The 26,670-nt window shown below is 42.5% G+C and overlaps 1 protein-coding gene across 2 annotated transcripts in view; it reads left to right on the top strand.

Moving 5' to 3' along the window:
• The window catches only part of LOC138664842 (protein MTSS 1-like), a 192,022-nt gene that overhangs the window by 74,764 nt on the left and 90,588 nt on the right, over window positions 1-26,670 (top strand). For both annotated transcript variants that reach the window (XM_069751837.1, XM_069751836.1), the window contains exon 3: window positions 18,452-18,525. In XM_069751837.1, the coding sequence (XP_069607938.1) occupies window positions 18,452-18,525 (74 nt within the window). The remainder of the gene's footprint in view (window positions 1-18,451; window positions 18,526-26,670) is intronic.

Raw genomic sequence — 26,670 nt, 5'->3', positions numbered from 1 at the left:
TCGCCGGTGGCTGTGAGCGCCACCCTGTGGTCGGCGCTCACAGCACACCCGATTTTCAGCTACATAGCAGCAAACAGCAGATCGCTGCTATGTAGCAGAGGCGATCGTGCTGTGCCTGCTTCTAGCCTCCCATGGAGGCTATTGAAGCATGGCAAAAGTAAAAAAAGTAAAAAAAAAAATGTGAAAAAAATAAAAAAAATATAAAAGTTTAAATCACCCCCCTTTCGCCCCAATAAAAATAAATCAATAAAAAAAAAATCAAATCTACGCATATTTGGTATCGCCGCGCTCAGAATCGCCCGATCTATCAACTAAAAAAAAGCATTAACCTGATCACTAAACAGCGTAGCGATAAAAAATTCGAAACGCCAGAATTACGTTTTTTTGGTCGCCACGACATTGCATTAAAATGCAATAACGGGCGATCAAAAGAACGTATCTGCACCAAAATGTTATCATTAAAAACTTCATCTCGGCACGCAAAAAATGAGCCCTCAAACGACCCCAGATCCTGAAAAATGGAGACGCTACAGGTATCGGAAAATGGTGCAATTTTTTTTTTTTTTTTTTTAGCAAAGTTTGGATTTTTTTTTCACCACTTAGGTAAAAAATAACCTAGTCATGTTAGGTGTCTATGAACTCGTACTGACCTGGAGAATCATAATGGCAGGTTAGTTTTAGCATTTAGTGAACCTAGTAAAAAAGCCAAACAAAAACCAAGTGTGGGATTGCACTTTTTTTGCAATTTCACCGCACTTGGAATTTTTTTCCCATTTTCTAGTACACGACATGCGAAAACCAATGATGTCGTTCAAAAGTACAACTCGTCCCACAAAAAATAAGCCCTCACATGGCCAAATTGACGGAAAAATAAAAAAAGTTATGGCTCTGGGAAGGAGAGGAGTGAAAAACGAACACGGAAAAACGAAAAATCCCAAGGTCATGAAGGGGTTAATTGATTTTTATCTTGTTTTTGACACTGCAGTTTTAGTCTATTTTTGGTTTGTCATGTTTTAAATGAAGCTGCTTTTTTTTTTTTATATATACTTCCTGGCATTTTGGCTTTGACAAAACTCTTGACAATTATACCTGGCTTACAAGCGTTTTTACTATGTTTCCACCACAGGAATGCATTAAAATGCATTTAAATTTTTACCTGTGGATTTCCACATCTAATGCAATTCTGTGGAAAAAAATCGACTTGGAGAACTCTTCTTACCCACAAGAGAAATTGACATATTTCAGATTTCAAAGGTCAGTTTACACAGTGTAAAAGCAAAACCTAGTGGACATGCGATTTTTATAAATTCCATCCACTTTGCTGGAACTGTAAGAGGCTGCGTGTTTTGTTCAGCAAAAATACACAGCATCACAAACTCATTGTGGCAACTTACCTAAGGCTAGGTTCACACTGCGTTAGCAGCAGCCCGTTCAGCACATACGCTAATGGGTTGCTGTAGCGCAAGTGCCGGCGTTTGCATCGCGCTAGCGCAGATAGAGCATCTGCTAGCTCTATCTGCGCTAGCAGTGACGGACCCAGAAACGCTGCAGCCCGCGTCTCTAGGTCCGTCACTCAATGATGGCACATCCCTAGCGATGCGTCCGACATTGCAGTCAATGGCGGCTGTAACTGACTACGTTACACCACGTTTATGCAGCGGTGTAACGTAGTCCGTCTAATGGACACCATTGACGCAGTGTGAACCCAGCCTAAGGCCTAATGCCTACCAGAGAGAGTTAATCCCTACAAGTCATTAAGAAGTAGCTAAAATTTGGCTCCACAGTGACATTACCTAGAACTGAATGTCCCTCAAAAATTGATGAAAAGACCAGAAGAAAAGGCTGACAGGAGGCTTATAGCAACATTAAATGATTTGCAGAAATTTCTGACTTCTATACTCTTCATTTGTTCGGCATAAACCTTTAATTATACACATAAACATCCAAGCCCTGTTGTGTTTTTTCAAAAGCATGTTATGGATTGATGAGACAAATGTTGAACTTTTTGGCCATAATTCTATAAGGTATGTTTGGCACAATACCAAAATAACATCATACCAATAGTGAAGCATGGTGGAGGCACCATTTTGTTTTTTATGGCTGTTTTTTGGCACCTGGAACTGGAGACAATTTTGCAACAAAACCTTTTAGGCCTCCGCAAAAAGATGAAGAGGAATTTCACCTTTCGCCATGACAACGACCCTATGCATACCTTCAAATAAAAAAATAATTGCTTTCCAAGAAAAAAAGTTTTTGATTAGCTCAGCCAGAGCCCAGTCCTGAATCCAACTGAAAATTTGTGTCTACAAACCTAGCATTTTAGCAGCGGTTTGTAGACGGTTTGTATCTACTATATAATAGTTCTCCATGGGTTCATTAGACTAGTCAGATAACATCTGCTTGTGTTGATTTTTAATTTCTGCAAAGTCTATGCAGCAAAGTCGGCTATAGATGTAATGTAAGGAGAGACCCTCTGTGACCTTTATAAACATGGTTGCTGGCATCCCTAGTGGTCAGCCAGTCAGTTGTTCCCAGTACAGCAGAGAAATGTAGTGTTGCACCGTGCCAACTGAAATTGCCTGACAACTTTGTAATAGAATGTTCACACATAATTACTTTGCTTAATTTTTGTCCTCGTTTTTTTTTAATCACTAGAAAACTGCTCCGGTATTTCTATGCTTAAATGGGTTCTCCTAAATTAACAAGTTTATCCTCATCCATATGATGGGGGAAAACTTGCTGAGACTTTTGGTCTGACTGTTGGGAGCCCATGGAATCTCGAGAGTGGATCTCTAATAGAGAGGAGTTGTGCATGTATGGCCTCCGCTCTAATCAAGACATTGTTTTACATAGTCCTGTTTTCGGGATCACTCAAGGTTCTATCAGTCAGAAAGTTATTCACTATCCGGTGGATGAGGATTAATTGTGATTTGGGAAAATCCCTTTAAAGGCTATACTGACATCAATGACAATATTTCTGAGGATATTTAGTCATCACCCTCCACCCCCCCAAATATGACCCTTTCTCACCTGGTTGGAATCCCCACCCCTCCTAATAACAACCCCTGGGTTGCCTTGAAATACCCACTTTAGGCTTGGTTTATATACCCATTCCTTCTTTCTGCCAAAGTGTCACAGGACAGTTGACAATTACAAATTATGGTCCAGCAATTCTTTTTCTCCCAAAGAGGACACCATTGTATAATAGTGTTCCGAAGCCTTGCTCTTCAGTCTGTGTAAATGGCTACACCATACTTTCTCTTCACTTTAGTCTGCTGTAAAATGGTTAAAGTGCAGCTGTGGAGGCCACAGTACTTTGCATAATGCATGTGAGTTTAATTTAATATTTCCTGTTAACTCTGCTGCCAACATATTCTGCCATGCTTGAACATACATTGTAATGTTTTGTATCATTCATTGAGGCTAATAGTCCTTCTTTATCGAAAGTACACACACTCTGGGACTATCTCTTACAAAAGTCAAATTACCGGTACTTACAATCTCTTACAAAGTGTAAAGGCACTATGCACATTAGGCTAATGGCTGCCGAACCCGCCGTTATTAATTGGTTCAGCCAACAACCTAATGTGTATGGGAGCACAGGCCAGCTGATGGTCGCGGGAGATGTTGATTGAGCATGTCCGATTTCAGACTGCTGATCATATTATTCTCCTGGAGATAAGCTGCCAACATGTCAGCTGGTGGTTTTCTCATAGAGAATGCGGGAGCTCCTGTGCATGGTAGAGTTGACTGAAATGGTTGTCTGTCAAAGTATAGGCCAACAGCCGTCTAATGTGTATGGCGACTTTAAGAAAAAAAAAAACCTCCCTGCCTATGACAGTAAAACTTATTCTTCTAGATCCTGATTTCGTTGCATTAGTTTACATAAAATAAGTGTTATCAGCTGCAGCGTCATCTGAGCATTGGGGTATGTGCAGTCAGTAGTCATCAGCACTTAAGACGCAGCACATGTCCGCTTTGTGCAAAGCGCTTCTGACTTTTGAACGCAGAGGAATCCTCTATGTTCACTGAACCATGCGGAATCACCGCGTCCAATGCATCGTAGGGGTGAGATTTATCTTGCGGAGACTCACATCTGCGCAAGATAAATAGACATGCTGCAGTCTGGAAAGACGTGCCGCATGTCCGTCTCTGCAGGTGATCCTCGGGCATTGGTGCATGCATAGTGAAAATGGGATTTCTTGAAATCCCATCCACTATGTTGTAACATTTGGACGCTGCAGGTTGTACGCAGCATTCAACTCGCAGCGTTTACTTACCGTGGGAACGTACCCTTAGAATTCTGATGCGCCTGTGCTCATTAGTCTTCAATAGTCATGAAAGTATCAGTGCAGAGTTGGAATAATCCACTTAAAAGGTTATTCTTAAAAGTTATAGAATAATTAACTTGCAAAGTGCCTGTAAAAATAAGCTACCATAGTTTGCAAATTGCTTGTTATATTTTTCCTCTTTATTAGAAACAGAGTGATTTTTAAATGTATTATTTACTGCTTGTTGTCTAGGTTACCCGCCAATACTGCAGTGTAACAGTGAGGGCTGACAATGCACATTATTTACAAGCTCTTTCCAGCCGAGTATGTAGCCACTAAACTAAAGCTGGCTGCTATTGCTGGAGTGCACGCTTGCTCCCGAGACTGGCCAGCTCCGGTGCTATTGCTCTCCTCCAATGCCGGGCAGTGGTACCAAGTTGCTGCTGGACCAAACTGTCAAGCAGGAGCACATTTCCCTTACATCATGCTGGACCCCCACAGATGTTGGGGAGCACTGTGCTTCTCAGAAGACTTAGTTGGACAAGCCCTCATAGTACGTTAGGCAGATTTTGGTGATATACTGCAGTATGAGTTTTTCTTTGCGTTTCCTTTCTCCGCTTCCGATTATCTTTTGGAAATCAGCATAATCGATTATTAACGATTTGTAAAACAACTACGAGATTGTTGGCCACATCCTCCCCAATCCAAACTGTGACCAAAAGCTCAAACCTCCCAATGTCTTCTCATTCATCACACACAAGAGCGGGTTTTCTTACCATCCACATTTGCATGATGTTCGCGTCAGTGTGACAGCTGCTTTTTTACTTCCCTAAACCATTTTGTAGGCAGTTGAATACATTTTTAGACTCTGCTGCCCATAAATAAGTTATTTCAGAAGAATAATCAGTGCGCAAATTAAAAATGTTTTATCTGCCCATAGCATCCAAAAGCTGTCTAAGAAATAAAGTAGAGTGTGATTGGTTGGGTCCTGCTATGGATTTTGATAAATCTCATATATTGAATGTTTTGCTGTCGTGGCTTAAAATTTCAGTTCCTTAATCTTAGTAGTCTCTGTGGCAACCAATGGACCTTGTAAATATAAAATGAAAAATTGCTAGATCTTTAAGCTCCACCCGGTAACAGGATCTCTTTTAAAAGGAAATTGGCATTAATCATATTAGCCAATACTCCCAGAAAAAGGGGAGAACTTCCAGACTTCAAAAAGCGTTGGCACATATCCTCGATACTAACAAAACCTCCCTAAAATCTGCACACTACCTGTTTTGTTACATTCCAACCTGTGTTTAAATATTTTTTTAATCATATCTGCGTGTGATGAATCAGCACTAAATAGTCTAAGTTAGTGAAGTTAAAAATGTCATAAATTAAATTTGTGGGATCAAATAACTAAAAATTGGCATATGCATATGTATTCATCCCTTTTTGATTTGAAGCCCATATAAATTTCTGATTCAAGCAATGACATTCATAAGTTGCATGCTTAGTGAAGGGAAGTCCACCTGTGTTCAACCTAAGCCCAGATTTTAATCCAGTTGAGAATCTGTGGTCAGACGTGAAGACTGCTGTTCACCAGAGGAAACTACCGTATGTAACTTGATGGTGCTGGAGCAGTTCTGCCTTGAGGAAAAAGTCCCAGTGGAAAGCTCATAGCAGTGTTCCCCAAGTTTGGTCCTCAAGAGCCACCAACGGGTCATGTTTTCAGGATTTCCTTAGTAATGCCCAGGTGAGAACTCCATAATCTAGACAGGCATCAAGTCCATCACCTGGGCCATACTAAGGAAATCCTAAAAACACAACCTGTTGGTGGCTCTTGAGGACTGGAGTTGGGGGAACACTGGCTCATAGAGACTTATCCAAAGCGACTTTCAGCTGTAATTGCACCAAAAGGAGGCTCTACAAAGTACTGACTTTAGGTGGGTTAGTAGTTATGCACACTGATGTTTTTCAGTTACCGTATATACTCGAGTATAAGCCGACCCGAGTATAAGCCGACCCCCCTAATTTTGCCACAAAAAACTGGGAAAACCTATTGACTCGAGTATAAGCCTAGGGTGGAAATGCAGCATTTACTGGTGAATTTCAAAAATAAAAATAGATCATTATTTCCCCATAGCTGTGCCATATAGTGCTCTGCACCGTTCATTATTTCCCCATAGCTGTGCCATATAGTGCTCTGCACCGTTCATTATTTCCCCATAGCTGTGCCATATAGTGCTCTGCACCGTTCATATTTCCACATAGCTCTGCCATATAGTGCTCTGCACCGTTCATATTTCCCCATAGCTGTGCCATATAGTGCTCTGCACCGTTCATATTTCCACATAGCTCTGCCATATAGTGCTCTGCACCGTTCATATTTCCCCATAGCTCTGCCATATAGTGCTCTGCACCGTTCATATTTTCCCATAGCTCTGCCATATAGTGCTCTGCACCGTTCATATTTCCCCACCTATGGGAGGTGGAGCCGCCTATTCATTTCTCTAATGAGCGGTCCCACGTGACCGCTGAAGAGGGGAAGAAGCTGCAGCACAGAAGACCGTGGGACGGCAGGGACAGTGCCAGGATCGCTGGGACTAGGTAAGTATACCTCAGCGCCCTCACCCGCCGACCCTGCCACGCACCTTGACTCGAGTATAAGCCGAGAGGGGCAAAAATTTGGGCTGAAAATCTCGGCTTATACTCGAGTATATACGGTATTTTGTCCGGTTTGTTGTTTGCTTCACACAGAAAAGAAAAACAAATGTTCTTTACATGAACTGATGCAAACCCTAAAAAAACAAACAAAACAGTGAAATGTCAGGATGTGAGGTAGCAAAACACAAAAAATACCAGATGGGGTGGGGGGAATACTTTCACAAGTTACTTCAGCATTATTTCACAAACTTCAGCATTGCAAATATCAACACGGTCGGTGACTGTTTTCTGAATTTGATAAAGCTTTTTTTTTTTTTAAGAACATATTTCTGTTACTTTAGTCCATACTTCAGTCCACTTAGGTAAACCATTTTAACTTTTGAATACAAGATCATTTGGTACCAGTGTAGGTGCGAAGCATTGGTTTCCCATTTTCCTAAATGTTTACAAAGCAGCGTCCCTATAATACTAATGGTTTAACAAGGTTAGCAGTGTTTTTTGGACACAGGCACTGTATTAAGTGGGTCAGGCGGAAAGTCATTCACCGTCGGCCAAAACAAGAATCCCATGACAGCCCACAGCCTTCAGCGTCTTGACTAGTATTAGATCAGAGATGGAAAAACGATTAGAGACCTTCCAAAATAGTCACCGTATGTTTTTTTAAGAGTTTTTTACCACATTTTTTTTGAATCTCAAAAAGAATTAAATATAGAAATATATTACATATAGAAATGTATTTTTACATTTCAATGTAGACTTGTCGAGTTGGCCTGGTGATTTACGGTAATCGATGTTTCAAGAAAGAAGGCATTCTTTTATTATAGGTATCCGTGTTCATTTTCTTAAAGTGCTAGGATCGGCATTAAGACATTGTAGACATCTAAATTATTCTACAAGATTTCCTTTAACCCCTTCACGCCCCAAGGCTTCATGACCAGGCCAAATTCTACAATTCTAACCACTGTCACTTTGAGGTAATAACTATGGAACGCTTCAAAGGAGCCCACTGAATTTTTTTTTTTCATGACGTATTGTACTTCATGAAAGTGGTAAGATTTCTTCGATATGACTTGCGCTTAATTGTGAAAAAAATGGAGATTTGGCAAAAATATTGAAGACATCACATTTGAAGTGACTTTAAAGCTTCTATATGACAGAAAACACCTAAAAGTGACACCGTTCTGAAAAAAACTGCACCCTTCAAGGTGCTCAAAGCCAGATTCAAGATGTTATTAATCCTTAAGGTCCTTCGCAGGAACTGAAGCAATATGCACTGTGTCAGCGCCGGCCGTAAAGCACAGCGGTGACGTCACCGCTGTGCTCTGCTTTACGGCCGGCCGGCGCTGACACAGTGCAGTGAAGCAGAACGCCGGGGGACGCGACAGACACCGGAATGTAAGTATGTAGTGTTTGTTTTTTTTTACATTTACACTGGTAACCAGGGTAAATATTAAGTTACTAAGCGCGGCCCTGCGCTTAGTAACCCGATGTTTACCCTGGTTACCAGTGAAGACATCGCTGGATCGGCGTCACACACGCCGATTCAGCGATGTCAGCGGGTGATCCAGCGACGAAATAAAGTTCTGGCCTTTCTGCTCCGACCAACGATGTCACAGCAGGATCCATGTAAAGAAGCTGCGGAGACACCATCACGTGTTTCTCGACGCAAACAGTGAATAGCCAGGCCTTTCCCCGGGAAGGAACAACTACGGGAAGGGCAGCATCCTATGAAGGAAAGCCACCTATGCCAAGCATGGTATCCATCCACAGACAACTGTTTCGGGGTTTTTGCCCCTCATCAGTGTGGATTAGGAATCTGGCTATTAGGAGCAGTGCCTAGTAAAAAGGCTATAAACGCACAGATGATTGGCCTCGGGGAGACCAAAACATCCAACACCGCGGAGACACCATCACGTGTTTCTCAACGCAGTGATTCCAGAACACTGCCCCCATCCCTTATGGGAAATATGCAGATGCATGTAAAGAAGCTGCGGAGACACCATCACGTGTTTCTCGAACACAAGCAGTGAATAGCCAGGCCTTTCCCCGGGAAGGAACAACCACGGGAAGGGCAGCATCCTATGAAGGAAAGCCACCTATGCCAAGCATGGTATCCATCCACAGACAGCTGTTTCGGGGTTTTTGCCCCTCATCAGTGTGGAGTAGGAATCTGGCTATTAGAAGCAGTGCCTAGTAAAAAGGCTATAAAGGCACAGATGATTGGCCTCGGGGAAACCAAAACATCCAACACCGCGGAGACACCATCACGTGTTTCTCAACGCAGTGATTCCAGAACACTGCCCCCATCCCTTATGGGAAATATGCAGATGCATGTAAACCCCGAAACAGCTGCGTGTCAAACACAACGATACCGCTATCCAGGAAGCTGCAACGTCACGGATCGCTAGCGATATCATTGTTAAGTTGTTCAGTGTGAAGGTACCTTTAGCCCACTGACTCAGTCAGCCTCAGAGATCTCCTGTCCACTTCAGCAGTGCACCAGGGACCAACCACCTGCCCTCCCATGTAATTCCACGTCCACCGATCTCAAGATGTCAGAGTTTCACGCCTGCTCCTTGGTACCTGGCCCAAGCCCTAGGCGCCAGACGTTACCGGAATGTTAATCAGGGATGTCTGTATGGCCTCCGATGGCCCATGCTGTCCCTAGCTGCCCACTGCAGCTGAACTTGACACAGCACTTCCCTAACCACACACACTATCAGGCAGTGCCCCCTTTTGTCAACATTAGTTCCCACCCACTGGGCTAGTTTGATCATTAACTATTTTCTTCCTGTAGACTAATCCTATTCTTATCCTATGTCCTATGCTGTTGCTTGATCACTTACTAAACAAGAGCATACTTTTGCTATATCCAAGCTAATCCCGAGCTTACTCTGCACTATACACTACTCACATTACACATTAACACTTTACATTTCTTATATGCTGTATATTACCATAACACTTTATATAAGATGCACATCACTATTGCATGTAAAACCATATGACACTATTCCCAGTTGTTGTCTTCAGGAGCAGGAACAGGGTGAGACAGTCCACATCCCTACACATACATACATATATAGCTAAACGTTAATAATTAGGGACACAACTCCAGCCCCCGAGCTTTGCATCTTTGTATAATAGTTGGTATACTTAGGCGGGATCAACTTCACATCTATCTACTGGTGAATGAACATTTGTAGTCTAGAAGTTCAGGAAAGCTGAGGCACCAAAACAGCAGGTTCTTTAAAAGAAAAAAAAAATTGTTCTGTATTCTATGTCAATTAAAAGTATAACCGGAAGACAACGCAGGCAACGTTTCGGCCATATTGGGCCTTTCTCAAGCCTAAAAATTACATACAGCTGTCTGCTGTTTTCACTTTAGTGGTTGGTTATTGGAGAACCCATCATTGTGAACGTGCAGTCCGATCTGTGAGTGGAGTGCAGGGTAATAGATTACAAGAAGCAGAGCATATATATAGATTTGTGTCTTTAATTAGAGTCCAGGGGGCGGGTTGACACACACCTGCACGCACATTGATTACCGTATATTATATTGGTTGAGACCACCCTCTGGACTGCTGAGACTATAATGAGCAGGGATTTAAATGAATAAAATGAAAGTTATTTATCTTTCTGCTGAATTATGTATGAAGCATTTTAAAGTTACTTTGATCTGTTCCAAGCTTATTGATGTACATTGGAAAATCATGCCCGCTGGCCGTTTCCTAAAACATGCTTTTTGTAAATCTGTAAAATGTGTGGTGTTCCTTGGTGCACAGGTAGGAGAGATGAAGATGTCATTTTCTCTAAGTACGGTGCATGTACTGGGGAGGATCACTTTTTGAAGCCGCTATTGTATATGTGCTGTTTGATCTGGCGATGGGATAAACACCAGACATTGTCATGGGAACCCATTTCCTATCACCACAGACTTTGCACTGCGAAAATAAACATTAACGTAAAAGAAGGGTGGAGCTGGACAGCAAGTGGATGTGCTGTGATACCCAGCACCCGTCTACACAGCTGCATGGAGAATAGACGTATAGAACATAACCTCTGCCCATAGTGGATTATGCATGCCACTAGATTAATCTGTTATGAAACACAAGTCTCAGTCTTGCAATTTCATTGGGTGCTGGAACTGATCTCTGATAATTTGATCACCTGACAATGTGTGCGAGACCTGGTATAGAATAAGTCACCTATACCTGTGCACTCCATGACAGTGACAGTCCTTATAGAAAATCTGGCGCGTTCTTGAATTTCACACACAACTTATTGATTGAAATAACAACAATGTATATAAAATGTTAATGAAGGTCATCCCTTCCTCCGATCACGGACCGCGTGACCGACCTGCCGTGGATGGAACGCGCGTCCAATATGATGCAATGCTGGACGTGGGTGGTGGTGCCCGAAGGACGAGATAGTCTGACACCCGGCACACAGGACCCGCGGCACATGATCGCAGGGGGAAGGGGCCTAGATGGGGCCGACCACGGGAGCTCACTGGTAGAGCAGTGGAGACTAGCGGGAGAGGTAAGAAATGAATGAGCCGACAAGCGCACACACCGAGGGAATAACCGGTACAGGCAGAAGTCAGAAAACGGAGGTACCAGGGGTAGAGGCGAAAGAGTAGTCTAGGATCAAGCCGGGGTCAATTAACCAAAGGACCGAATAGCACAGTACAGAATCAACAGGCAATAGCAAAGTGGGGGACAGACCGGATCAGCAACAGGAAAGATTCACGCAGAGCAGGCACAAAACACCAGGGTCAACTTAACTCAGCCGAGGGCAGGCGTATAACTGACAAGGGCTGGAGCTGACCAAGGCTATAAAAAGCCCTCCCAGAACCCGAAGGAGGACAAAAATAATAAACCCCTGGCACGTCAGTCCAAAAGCTACACCTACACAGATCACATCTGATCACTGGGGGACTTTCTGTGATCATCTTACTTTTGTGGACCATGGTAGTAAAAGAAAAAAAAAAGACATTGTCCAAATCTTATACAAACTATGGTCAATTATTTTCAAACCTAATTGTTTAACAGAAAACTGTCATAGTATTGGGGCTGTCTTCCCATATGCACGTGAACGCTTCTGCCAAACTGCCCTGACAGCAGCTCATCTCCACCGGAAAAAAATGGGTCTGTTAAAATTCCAATTACCCAATTCATTTAACCAACATCATTTTTGGGGGGAAAATATGGAAACTGCCATACACATCAGATAGTTAGATTATATAGTCAGCTTTCCCGATTTCAGCCGACTGGTATCTGTGTGTGGGGCCCAGACACTAATTAGGGCCACTTGATATAGCCATATAGCCATACACAGGATATACAGGTCCTTCTCAAAAAATTAGCATATAGTGTTAAATTTCATTATTTACCATAATGTAATGATTACAATTAAACTTTCATATATTATAGATTCATTATCCACCAACTGAAATTTGTCAGGTCTTTTATTGTTTTAATACTGATGATTTTGGCATACAACTCCTGATAACCCAAAAAACCTGTCTCAATAAATTAGCATATCAAGAAAAGGTTCTCTAAACCAGGGGTCCCCAACTCCAGTCCTCAAGGCCCACCAACAGGTCATGTTTTCAGGATTTCCTTTGCATTGCACAGGTGATGCAATTATTACCTGGGCAAGACTAAGGAAATCCTGAAAACATGACATGTTGGTGGGCCTTGAGGACTGGAGTTGGGGACCCCTGCTCTAAACGACCTATTACCCTAATCTTCTGAATCAACTAATTAACTCTAAACACATGCAAAAGATACCTGAGGCTTTTATAAACTCCCTGCCTGGTTCATTACTCAAAACCCCCATCATGGGTAAGACTAGCGACCTGACAGATGTCAAGAAGGCCATCATTGACACCCTCAAGCAAGAGGGTAAGACCCAGAAAGAAATTTCTCAACAAATAGGCTGTTCCCAGAGTGCTGTATCAAGGCACCTCAATGGTAAGTCTGTTGGAAGGAAACAATGTGGCAGAAAACGCTGTACAACGAGAAGAGGAGAGCGGACCCTGAGGAAGATTGTGGAGAAGGACCGATTCCAGACCTTGGGGAACCTGAGGAAGCAGTGGACTGAGTCTGGTGTGGAAACATCCAGAGCCACCGTGCACAGGCGTGTGCAGGAAATGGGCTACAGGTGCCGCATTCCCCAGGTAAAGCCACTTTTGAACCATAAACAGCGGCAGAGGCGCCTGACCTGGGCTACAGAGAAGCAGCACTGGACTGTTGCTAAGTGGTCCCAAGTACTTTTTTCTGATGAAAGCAAATTTTGCATGTCATTCGGAAATCAAGGTGCCAGAGTCTGGAGGAAGACTGGGGAGAAGGAAATGCCAAAATGCCTGAAGTCCAGTGTCAAGTACCCACAGTCAGTGATGGTGTGGGGTGCCATGTCAGCTGCTGGTGTTGGTCCACTGTGTTTCATCAAGGGCAGGGTCAATGCAGCTAGCTATCAGGAGATTTTGGAGCACTTCATGCTTCCATCGGCTGAAATGCTTTATGGAGATGAAGATTTCATTTTTCAGCACGACCTGGCACCTGCTCACAGTGCCAAAACCACTGGTAAATGGTTTACTGACCATGGTATTACTGTGCTCAATTGGCCTGCCAACTCTCCTGACCTGAACCCCATAGAGAATCTGTGGGATATTGTGAAGAGAAAGTTGAGAGACGCAAGACCCAACACTCTGGATGAGCTTAAGGCCGCTATTGAAGCATCCTGGGCCTCCATAATATCTCAGCAGTGTCACAGGCTGATTGCCTCCATGCCACGCCGCATTGAAGCAGTCATTTCTGCCAAAGGATTCCCGACCAAGTATTGAGTGCATAACTGAACATTATTATTTGATGGTTTTTTTGTTTGTTATTAAAAAACACTTTTATTTGATTGGATGGGTAAAATATGCTAATTTATTGAGACAGGTTTTTTGGGTTATCAGGAGTTGTATGCCAAAATCATCAGTATTAAAACAATAAAAGACCTGACAAATTTCAGTTGGTGGATAATGAATCTATAATATATGAAAGTTTAATTGTAATCATTACATTATGGTAAATAATGAAATTTAACACTATATGCTAATTTTTTGAGAAGAACCTGTATAGCTGACTGACGGCTGTAATGTATATAAGGCCACCATTACAGCCAAATGTCAAATACAACTTCTGTTAAGTATGGACTTCAAGGGTTGATTTGAATATAATCTTTGGTGATATAGCTGTAAAATGTGATATGAAAAAAAGTAGAAATGTTTGTGTTTCAGAAACATTATTAAATATTTTACTGTCAAATAAAGAAAATCCATCATGTATGTACACCTCCCCCACCTACAAAATAAGAGAATAGCCAACCATGAGTGTATTTTTTTTTTTTCTTTTGTGCTTGGTGATAATTTATTCAATAAATGACTTTTTTGTTTCTGATATTTGTAGATGTCATGGTAATAGTGTTGTGACAAATCTTCCCTCTTATTTAAAAACCAAATCACTGACACGACATATCCATGTGACATATCCTGTCTTCAGCACTTACAATCTTGGACCCAGAAAAAGACCAGATACATTTCTTGGTCAGGAGCCTTCCCTGTGAGTTATATTAGTGCTGATAGAACATATTTTCTGTAGCACTGGGGTCTTGTACTTGTCTCCCAATTCAGACATTTCAGAGTGTGGACGTCATGGCTTTACTTGGGTTGACACTTCTTGTGTTGTACAGCTTAAGTGTAATATATATATATATATATATATATATATATATATATATATATATATATATATATATATATATATACACTATGTAATTGTCTAAGGGTTACTTCCGTATTTCTGTCTGTCCTTCAGTCTGTCCTTTCTGTCTCGGATATTCATTGGTCGCGGCCTCTGTCTGTCATGGAATCCAAGTTTCTGATTGGTCTCGCCTGCTGCCTGTCATGGCTGCCGTGACCAATCAGCGACGGCCACAGTCCGATTAGTCCCTCCCTACTCCCCTGCAGTCAGTGCCCGGCGCCCGCTCCATACTCGCCGCAGTCACCGCTCACACAGGGTTAATGCCAGCGGTAACGGGACGCGTTATGCCGTGGGTAACTCACTCCGTTACCGCTGCTATTAACCCTGTGTGACCAAGTTTTTACTATTGATGCTGCCTATGCAGCGTCAATAGTAAAAACATCTAATGTTAAAAATAATAAAAAAAAATTAAAAATCATTATATGCTCACCTTTCCCGCTCCTGGCTACGCTCCAGTGACCTCTCCATGCAAGCGGCAGGTTCCGGTGGCAATGATGGTATAGGAGAACGACCTGCCATGACATCACGGTCATGTGACCGTGACGTCATCACAGGCCCAGCGTGAGAAGGAGCTGCCATGACGTCACGGTCATGTGACCGCGACGTCATCACAGGTCTTGCGCGAGAACGACCTGCCATGACGTCATGGTCATGTGACCGCGACGTCATCACAGGTCCTGCGCGCTTGCGTGAGAAGGACCTGCCATGACGTCACGGTCATGTGACCAAACTACAAGGGGCCCTCGGAGGGTGAGTATATGTATATTTTTTAACCTGTGACATACATGGCTGGGCAATATACTACGTATCTGGGCAATATACTACGTGACTGGCCAATATACTATGTGGCTGGGCAATATACTATGTGGCTCTGTGCTGTATACTACACTGTGCTATATACTACGTGGCTCGTTGCTGTATACTACGTAACTGGGCAATATACTACGTGGCTGGGCAATATACTACGTGGCTGGGCAATATACTACGTGGCTGGGCAACATACTACGTGACTGGCCAATATACTATGTGGCTGGGCAATATACTATGTGGCTCTGTGCTGTATACTACACTGTGCTATATACTACGTGGCTCGTTGCTGTATACTACGTAACTGGGCAATATACTACGTGGCTGGGCAATATACTACGTGGCTGAGCAATATACTACGTGGCTGGGCAATATACTACGTGGCTGGGCAATATACTACGTGGCTGGGCAATATACTACGTGGCTGGGCAATATACTACGTGGCTGGGCAATATACTACGTGGCTGGGCAATATACTACGTGACTGGCCAATATACTATGTGGCTGGGCAATATACTATGTGGCTCTGTGCTGTATACTACACTGTGCTATATACTACGTGGCTCGTTGCTGTATACTACGTAACTGGGCAATATACTACGTGGCTGGGCAATATACTACGTGGCTGAGCAATATACTACGTGGCTGGGCAATATACTACGTGACTGGGCAATATACTACGTGGCTGGGCAATATACTACGTGGCTGGGCAATATACTACGTGGCTGGGCAATATACTACGTGGCTGGGCAATATACTACGTGGCTGGGCAATATACTATGTGGCTGGGCAATATACTACGTCACTGGGCAATATACTACATGGGCTGTGCAATATACTACGTGGACATGCATATTCTAGAATACCCGATGTGTTGGGAATCAGGCCACTATCTAGTGTGTGTGTGTATGTATGTGTGTGTGTATGTGTATATATATATATATATATATATATATATATATATATATATATATATATATATAATTATAGCTCTTGCAAAAATTAATTAAAAAGAAGGCGTCTCTCTGAGCAACTACCGCCGCATTCCTCGTGCGCTGACATCCACAGGATCTCCCGTTGCATCCACGCCAGTTAAATAATCCAGTTGGAATGAACACTGACCCCATACACACTTTACCTACTATACCAGTAAAATTGTTCTGATGAAGGTCCGGATGTGGATCGAAAACGTTCAAACTTATATCTTTGTGGATGCACATTAAAGGATCTTCTTTACACCAAAATTCTTCTTGAGTGCCAAATTTTTTCTGATCTTGCAAAAATTAAGAGACCACTGCAAAAGTTTTTGTCTGATTTTTCTCTTTATAGGTACCGTATATTTTTGAGTAAATTGTTCTTTTATTCTATAAACTACTGACAACATGTCTCAGAAGTTCCAAGCAATAAATGTATTTTTTTTCTGAAAAGGAGAAATGGTCAAAATTAAAAAAAGAAAAAACCCAGTGCTTTCAGACATCAAATAATGCAAAAAAAAAACAAGTTCATAATCATGTAGAAACAACAGTATTAATGTTTTAACTCAGGAAGAGTTCAGAAATCAATATTTGGTGGAATAACCGTGATTTTTAATCACAGCTTTCATGAGTCTTGGCATGCTTATTTGATGGCTTGTGACTGTCCATGTTCCTCTTGATTACATTCCAGAGGTTTTCAATGGGGTTCAGGTCTGGAGATTGGGCTGCCCATGGCAGGGATTTGATGTGGTGGTCCTTCATCCACACATTCATTGACCTAGCTGTGTGGCATGGCGCATTGTCCTGCTGCAAAAACCAGTCCTCATAGTTGGAGAACATTGCCTGAGCAGAAGGAATCAATGGTTTTTCCAGGATAACCTTGTATGTGGCTTGATTCATTCATCCTTCTCAAAGCTTAACCTGCCCAATTCCAGCCTTGCTGAAGCATCGCCAGATCATCTCCGATCCTCCTCCAAATTTCACAGTGGATGCAAGACACTGTGGCTTGTACGCATCTCCAGGTCTCCATCTAACCATTAGATGAGCAGGTGTTGAGAAAAGTGTATATCTGTGGGAGAACTGGTATTACAAGGTGACAACCTGGGCTGCGGCCATTTCACTGTCAAACACGCTTCTTTTACTGCATCCCTACAACAGGCACCATTTGTACTGTTATCTTCTCATGAGGGGCTCAAAACAAACTTTACACACTGTTCTCACTAATTGATGAGGCTGGCACCACCCATTTGTCAGTTACATTTCCTGTGAGCATTTTAGGAAAACGCCACAATTAATCATTCTGGAACCTCATATTTCATAATCATGGTTTTGAGACTCTTTACTAAAACAAAGATGTCAGGATAGTTGAAAGAGCCTTTTTTTTTAATAAATGTTTTGAGGTTTCTTGGAAACTGTGGAAATGACTGAGGACCATAATTGCTCAGTGCCGAATATTGCCATTATTTCACACACATTGTCTATAAGACAAGCAAAAACCCATTGATATGGTGGTTGTGTGGTGCTAGTCCTAATGACCCTGCTATATTCGGAATTGCTGGGACTTGTGGTTCCCTGCTGGTCAAATCTGACCTCCACTATACTTCGTGTTCGTATCTCGCTGGCTAATGATAGCCATGACGGCTTCTATAGGAGATGTGGCCTTTCAGTCCTAGACTCCTGAATGGTAAATCTGCCTTTCCATACCATTGTAGATTGCACTTCTATGTGTGTAGCATAAGATCTGTCATTTTAGCTTGGTGGATCGGAGCCAGTCAGATTTTTCTGTTGTGTCTCTGGAAAATTAAGCAATTTCCTTGCCAGAAAGTTTCGTCTCTGCCTGCTTTTGCTTCCTTGGTCCACTACTTCTGTCTTCTCTATAATTCCTCGCACCTACTAACTGCCGTTTTTTTTCCCCTGTATATTTCAGAACAACGACCATTGTAACGGGATCATTTTTGGATGCTTTTCAGAAAATTGCAGATATGGCTATAAATACCAGAGGTAACTATCTTTTATTATTTCCATGCAGATAATGTGTTTGTGTCGGTCTTGTAGTGTTTTGATATGGAAAGTTCATGTTCATTGGTGACTACATGCAAACACTGAGTCAGCTGTGACATCCATAAATATGCCCAATTTGTGCAATCCAATGCTGCTATGAACAGTCATGCAATAGTCCCAGAAGAGGTGAATGGGATGGTGGCACTCGCTACCTGAGGGATGGCGGCACTCGCTACCTGAGGGATGGCGGCACTCGCTACCTGAGGGATGGCAGCACTCGCTACCTGATAATTCAGGGCTTATTTGGGATTGCAGAAATCGAGATACAGTGGGGCAAAAAAGTATTTAGTCAGTCAGCAATAGTGCAAGTTCCACCACTTAAAAAGATGAGAGGCGTCTGTAATTTACATCATAGGTAGACCTCAACTATGGGAGACAAACTGAGAAAAAAAAATCTAGAAAATCACATTCTGTTTTTTTAACATTTTATTTGCATATTGTGGTGGAAAATAAGTATTTGGTGAGAAACAAACAATCAAGATTTCTGGCTCTCACAGACCTGTAACTTCTTCTTTAAGAGTCTCTTCTTTCCTCCACTCATTACCTGTAGTAATACATGATATTCTCACCTTCCGGTGTCCCTCGCAGCGTTCCCGCTCCTCGCGATGCTCGCGTTCCCAATAATGCATTGCGAAAATGACCTGTGATGACGTAGCGGTCTCGCGTGATGCTACGTCATCTGAGGTCATTGCCGCAATGCATTATTGGGACCGGAGCATTGCGACGAGCGGGAACGCTGCGAGGGACACCGGAAGGTGAGAATATCATGATTTTGAATTTTTTAAAATTATTTTTAACATTCTATCTTTTTACTATTGATGCTGCAAAGGCAGCATCTAGTAAAAAGTTGGTCACACTTGTCAAACACTATGTTTGACAAGTGTGACCAATCTGTCAATCAGTTTTCCAAGCGATGCTACAGATCGCTTGGAAAACGCTTGCATTCTGCAAACTAATTACGCTTGTAAAACGCTAGTTTAGTTATTTATCTCAGAAATAACATAACAAATAGTAGAGAATAGAGATAGCAGGGAGATGACTAGGACTTCACCAAAATGGAGGCAAACCAGTCCCCAACAGGCAATCAATACCAAATACTTAATATACAATTAGTCAGCTAAAAAAAGTGCCAGTGCATTGTGCAAGGATTCATGGGAATATGCATACCGTATATAAATTTATACACACATACCAATTGTAAAAGATGCAATAGACACCATAAACCTCATCTAAAGTGCCAGGTTATGACATACAGGTGAGAATAGAGCATGGCCAGTAAAAAGAGTAGCGGACAGATTACCTGAGGGACCGCAATGCCTCCTGCCCCAATGCGCGTTTCGGTCACGTGCCTTCTCCTGGGGGTAACGTGCACTTAGCCTAAAGATTCCCTTAGGTGAAGTCCATGACACGTTAAAGGGAACCAGTCACCATGAAAAGGCAGTGCAATCTGCAAGCACCATGGACGGATTAATATGTATAGTTTTTTGAGAAAAGATTCAGGATAACCTGTTTTATTCAAATTTTATTTATTTAAAGCTGTTTCTGGGATTTTCGGTCCATTGGGCGGTCCTATCAGTGATTAACAGCTTTCTTTGTGTAAGTGTGCACACAGACATAGCTGTCAGTCACTGATAGAACCGCCCACTGGACTGAAAATCCCAGAAAGAGCACAGGATTAAATGAATAAAGCAAGTGATAGTTTCATAGTTTTAAGGTTGAAGTTTGACTTAAGCCCATCGAGTCCAACCTATAGCCTAACATGTTGATCCAGAGGAAGGCAAAAACCCCATGGGGCAGACATTAACCCCTTTCTGCCATATGACGTACTATCCCGTGGAGGTGGGCCCGTATGACCACCGACTGGATAGTACGTCATACGCGATCGGCTGCGCTCACGGGGGGAGCGCGGCTGGGTGTCAGCTGCCTATCGCAGCTGACATCCGGCACTATGTGCCAGGAGCGGTCACGGACCGCCCCCGGCATATTAACCCCCGGCACACCGTGATCAAACATGATCGCGGTGTGCCGGCGGTGCAGGGAAGCATCGCGCAGGGAGGGGGCTCCGTGCGGGCTTCCCTGAGACCCCCGCAGCAATGCGATGTGATCGCGTTGCTGCGAGGGTCTCCTACCTCCCTCCCTGCAGCAGGACCGGATCCAATATGGCCGCGGCATCCGGGTCCTGCAGGGAGGGAGGTGGCTTACCAAGTGCCTGCTCAGAGCAGGCGCTTGGTAAGCCTGCAGCCCTGTAAGTCAGTAAAAAAAAAAAAAAAAGTAAAAGAAAAATTTTTAGAAATGTGTAAAAAAAAAATAAAAAAAAAAAATCCTAAATAATGAAGAAAAAAAAATATTATTCCCATAAATACATTTCTTTATCTAAATAAAAAAAAGCAATAAAAGTACACAAATTTAGTATCGCCGCGTCCGTAACGACCCGACCTATAAAACTGGCCCACGCACTAGTTAACCCCTTCAGTAAACACCGTAAGAAAAAGAGGCAAAAAACAACGCTTTATTATCATACCACCGAACAAAAAGTGGAATAACACGCGATCAAAAAGACAGATATAAATAACAATGGTACCGCTGAAAACGTCATCTTGTCCCGCAAAAAACGAGCCGCCATACAGCATCATCAGCAAAAAAATAAAAAAGTTATAGTCCTCAGAATAAAGCGATTCAAAAATAATTCTTTTTTCTATAAAATAGTTTTTATCGTATAAAAGCACCAAAACATAAAAAAATGATATAAATGAGGTATTGCTGTAATCGTACTGACCTGAAGAATAAAACTGCTTCATCAATTTTACCAAACGCGGAACGGTAGAAATGCCTCCCCCAAAAGAAATTCATGAATAGCTGGTTTTTGGTCATTCTGCCTCACAAAAATCGGAATAAAAAGGGATAAAAAAATGTCACATGCCCGAAAATGTTACCAATTAAAACGTAAGCTCGTCCCGCAAAAAACAAGACCTCACATGACTTTGTGGACCAAAATATGAAAAAATTATAGCTCTCAAAATGTGGTAACGCAAAAAATATTTTTTGCAATATAAAGCGTCTTTCAGTGTGTGACGGCTGCCAATCATAAAAATCCGCTAAAAAAAACGCTATAAAAGTAAATCAAACCCCCCTTCATCACCCCTTTAGTTAGGGAAAAATTAAAAAAATGTATTTCCATTTTCCCATTAGGGTTAGGGCTAGGGTTAGGGCTAGGGTTGGGGCTAAAGTTACGGTTAGGGTTTAGATTACATTTACGGTTGGGAATAGGGTTGGGATTAGGGTTAGGGGTGTGTCAGGGTTAGAGGTGTGAATAGGGTTAGGGGTGTGTTTGGATTAGGGTTTCAGTTATAATTGGGGGTTTCCACTTTTTAGGCACATCAGGGACTCTCCAAACACGACATGGCGTCCGATGTCAATTCCAGCCAATTCTGCGTTGAAAACCGTGCTCCTTCCCTTCCCAGCTCTCCCGTATGCCCAAACGGGTTTACCGCAACATATGGGGTATCAGCGTACTCAGGACAAATAGGACAACAACTTTTGGGGTCCAATTTCTCCTGTTACCCTTGGGAAAATACAAAACTGGGGGCTAAAAAATAATTTGTGTGGGAAAAAAAAGGATTTTTTATTTTCACGGCTCTGCGTTATAAACTGTAGTGAAACACTTGGGGGTTCAAAGTTCTCACAACACATCTAGATAAGTTCCTTGGGAGGGGGTCTAGTTTCCAATATGGGGTCACTTGTGGGGGGTTTCTACTGTTTAGGTACATTAGGGGCTCTGCAAACGCAATGTGACGCCTGCAGACCATTCCATCTAAGGGTACCGTCACACTATACGATTTACCTACGATCACGACCAGCGATATGACCTGGCCGTGATCGTAGGTAAATCGTAGTGTGGTCGCTGGGGAGCTGTCACACAGACAGCTCTCCAGCGACCAACGATGCCGAGGTCCCTGGGTAATCAGGGTAAACATCGGGTAACTAAGCGCAGGACCGCGCTTAGTTACCCGATGTTTACCCTGGTTACAAGCGTTAAACTAAAAAAAACAAACAGCACATACTTACATTCTGGTGTCCGTCAGGTCCCTTGCAGTCTGCTTCCCGCACTCAGTGACTGCCGGCCGTAAAGTGAAAGTGAAAGCACAGCCGCTGTGCTCTGCTTTCACTTTACGGCCGGCAGTCACAGTGCGGGAAGCAGAGACGGCAAGGGACCTGACGGACACCAGAATGTAAGTATGTGCTGTTTGTTTTTTTTTTAGTTTAACGCTTGTAACCAGGGTAAACATCGGGTAACTAAGCGCGGTCCTGCGCTTAGTTACCCGATGTTTACCCTGGTTACAAGCGAACGCATCGCTGGATCGCATCGCTAGATCGCTAGATCGGTGTCACACACACCGATCTAGCGATGACAGCGGGAGATCCAGCGATGAAAGAAAGTTCCATACGATCTGCTACGACGTACGATTCTCAGCAGGATCCCTGATCGCTGCTGCGTGTCAGACACAGCGATATCGTAACGATATCGCTGGAACGTCACGAATCGTACCGTCGTAGCGATCGAAATGTTATAGTGTGACGGTACCCTAAGTCTGCATTCCAAATGGCGCTCCTTTCCTTCCGAGCCCTCCCATGCACCCAAACGGTGGTCCCCCCCACATATGGGGTATCAGCGTACTCAGGACAAATTGGACAACAACTTTTGGGGTCGAATTTCTCCCGTTACCCTCGGGAAAATACAAAACTGGGGGCTAAAAAATAATTTTTGTGGGAAAAATTTTGTTCTATTTTTACGGCTCTGCATTATAAACTTCTGTGAAGCCCTTGGTGGGTTGAAGCGCTCACCACACATCTAGATAAGTTCCTTAGGGGGGTCTACTTTCCAAAATGGTGTCACTTGTGGGGGGGTTCAATGTTTAGGCACATCGTTGGCTCTCCAAACGCAACATGGTGTCCCATCTCAATTCCTGTCAATTTTGCATTGAAAAGTCAAACGGCGCTCCTTCCCTTCCGAGCTCTCCCATGCGCCCAAACAGTGCTTTACCCCCACATATGGGGTATCAGCGTACTCAAGACAAATTGTACAACAACTTTTCGGGTCCAATTTCTTCTCTTACCCTTGGCAAAATAAAAAATTGGGGGCGAAAAGATATTTTTGTGAAAAAAAATATGATTTTTTATTTTTACGGTTCTGCATTATAAACGTCTGTAAAGAACTTGGTGGGTCAAAGTGCTCACCACACCTCTAGATAAGTTCTTTAGGGGGTCTACTTTCCAAAATGGTGTCACTTGTGGGGGGTTTCAATGTTTAGGCACATCATGGGCTTTCCAAATGCAACATGGTGTCCCATCTCGATTCCAGTCAATTTTGCATTGAAAAGTCAAATGGCGCTCCTTTGCTTCCGAGCTCTGTCATGCGCCCAAACAGTGGTTTACCCCCACATATGGGGCATCGGTGTACTTAGGACAAATTGTACAACAACTTTTGGGGTCCATTTTCTCCTGTTACCCTTGGTAAAATAAAACAAATTGGAGCTGAAGTAAATTTTTTGTGAAAAAAGTTAAATGTTCATTTTTATTTAAAAATTCCAAAAATTCCTGTGAAGCACCAGAAGGGTTAATAAACTTCTTCTTGAATATGGTTTTGAGCACCTTGAGGGGTGCAGTTTTTAGAATGGTGTCACACTTGGGTATTTTCTATCATATAGACCCGTCAAAATGACTTCAAATGAGATGTGGTCCCTAAAAAAAAAATGGTGTTGTAAAAATGAGAAATTGCTGGTCAACTTTTAACCCTTATAACTCCCTAACAAAAAAAAATGTTGGTTCCAAAATTGTGCTGATGTAGACATGTGGGAAATGTTACTTATTAAGTATTTTGTGTGACATATCTCTGTGATTTAATTGCATAAAAATTCAAAGTTGGAAAATTTTCAAAATTTTCGCCAAATTTCCGTTTTTTTCACAAATAAACGCAGGTAATATCAAAGAAATGTTACCACTATCATGAAGTACAATATGTCTCGAGAAAACAATGTCAGAATCACTGGGATCCGTTGAAGCGTTCCAGAGTTATAACCTCATAAAGGGACAGTGGTCAGAATTGTAAAAATTGGCCCGGTCATTAACGTGCAAACCACCCCTGGGGGTAAAGGAGTTAATAGATTCATATTAGGGGGAAAATTCCTTCTGAAATCCATACGACAACTAGATTTGCTCCCTTGATTAACGCCCAATCCAACAATCTAATGCCCATAACCTGTAATATATTTATCAAGAGAACCATCCAGACCCTTCTTGAATTTAGTAGTGAATCAACCATTACAGCTTCACGTGGCAGAGAGTTCTTAAGAATCTGTGATTGTGAATAAACCTTCTTTCCTCCATGTACAGAGGATGATTCCTTGTCCCTATTGCAGGCTTAAGTGTAAAATGGTCATTAGAAAGATCTGGGCAGCACGGTGGCTCAGTGGTTAGCACAGCAGCCTTGCAGCACTGGAGTCCTGGGTTCAAACCCCACCAACGATAACATCTGCAAAGAGTTTGTATGTTCTCCCCGCGTTTGCGTGGGTTTCCCCCGGTTTGCTCCCACATTCCAAAGACATACTGATAGGGAATATGGATTGTGAGCCCCAACGGGGACAGTGATGATAATGTGTGCAAACTGTAAAGCGCTATATAAAAATAAAGATTATCATCTCTGTACTGTCTCCTCATATATTTGTACATTGATCACCCCCTAAGCCTTCGTTTTTTCCAAACTGAATAACCCCAAGTTATTGGTACTACATTCCAATCATAACCTTGGTTGCTCTTCTCTGCAGCCGCTCTAGTTCAGCTATATCCTTCTTATACTCTGGACACAAATTGTACACAGTATTCTTTGTCTGGCCACACTATTTGTATTGTGCAAAACTGTATTCTCATCCTGAGCATCTATGTCTCTTTTAGTGCATCCCATTATTTTTATTTGCCTTGGCGGCAGCGGAGTTTGCCATCCACCCAAGTCTCTTTGTGACAGATTTTCCTAGTGTTTTACAGTTTAGTACATAATTATACATTTTATTTCCTCCACCCAAATGCATAGCCTTACATTTATCTACATTAAGCTTAAATTGCAATTTCTCAACCCAAGTCTCCAGCTTATAATAATAATAATAATCTTTATTTTTATATAGCGCTAACATATTCCGCAGCGCTTTACAGTTTGCACACATTATCATCACTGTCCCCGATTGGGCTCACAATCTAGAATTCCTATCAGTATGTCTTTGGAGCTTACACAAATTCCTCTGTAATATTAAATTATCCTCCAGTGATAATTACCCAGTAGAGTTTAGGATCATCTGCAAATATTGTAATTCTACTATGTATGTCCTTGATAAGGTTTTTAATAAATAGGTGTAGTAGAGGGCCTGGGGCGTGGCCTGGCTTATCATGAAGCAGGCCGCAAGCATTTATCAGTAGTAGGTCTCACTACATGGTCAAAATGGTTATGGTGCACAGTGGCTCTATATTGTACATAATGCCCCATTATGTCTCCTGAAATACTTCTATTGGTTCCAAGCCATATATAGGGAATTGATTTGGGAAAAAGGTGTTGGCTCGAATTTAATATGATACATTACAAGATAAGGAGAAAGGGGGTCTGGCTGCCCCAAATCCATGGGTTTATTTCCTGGCTCGCATCTACAGCAACTCAAGACGTTGCAGGTCCCTATGGTGGCTATGTTTCAAGAACATAGGAGGTGGGATATCCAGGAAGGAGCCAAAGTAAACTTCCAACGGTGAAAAGCTGGGAGGAAGTGAAACAGTCACTGGAAGTAGATGGATACACCCCAGTTACTCCTATGTGGCAGAATCCAAAACTTTATTTAGTTAGTCAAAAAATTGAAATCCTCTTTAGTGATGAGCAAATATACTTGTTACTCGAGATTTCTCAAGTACATGTGGGGATTCCCTAGCAACCAGGTAACCCCCACATGTACTTATGCTGGCTAATAGCTGTAAATCCTTCAGCTGCGGCAAGAAAAACTAAATCTCCGAGCTCTAAAGAATACTCGGGGGACCCCCGAGCGTGCTCGGGAA

Source organism: Ranitomeya imitator, chromosome 2 (genome assembly GCF_032444005.1).
Source record: "Ranitomeya imitator isolate aRanImi1 chromosome 2, aRanImi1.pri, whole genome shotgun sequence".
Taxonomy (NCBI): domain Eukaryota; kingdom Metazoa; phylum Chordata; class Amphibia; order Anura; family Dendrobatidae; genus Ranitomeya; species Ranitomeya imitator.
The sequence above is the reverse complement of the archived record's forward strand: the minus strand, read 5'-3'. Positions and strand labels throughout refer to the sequence as shown.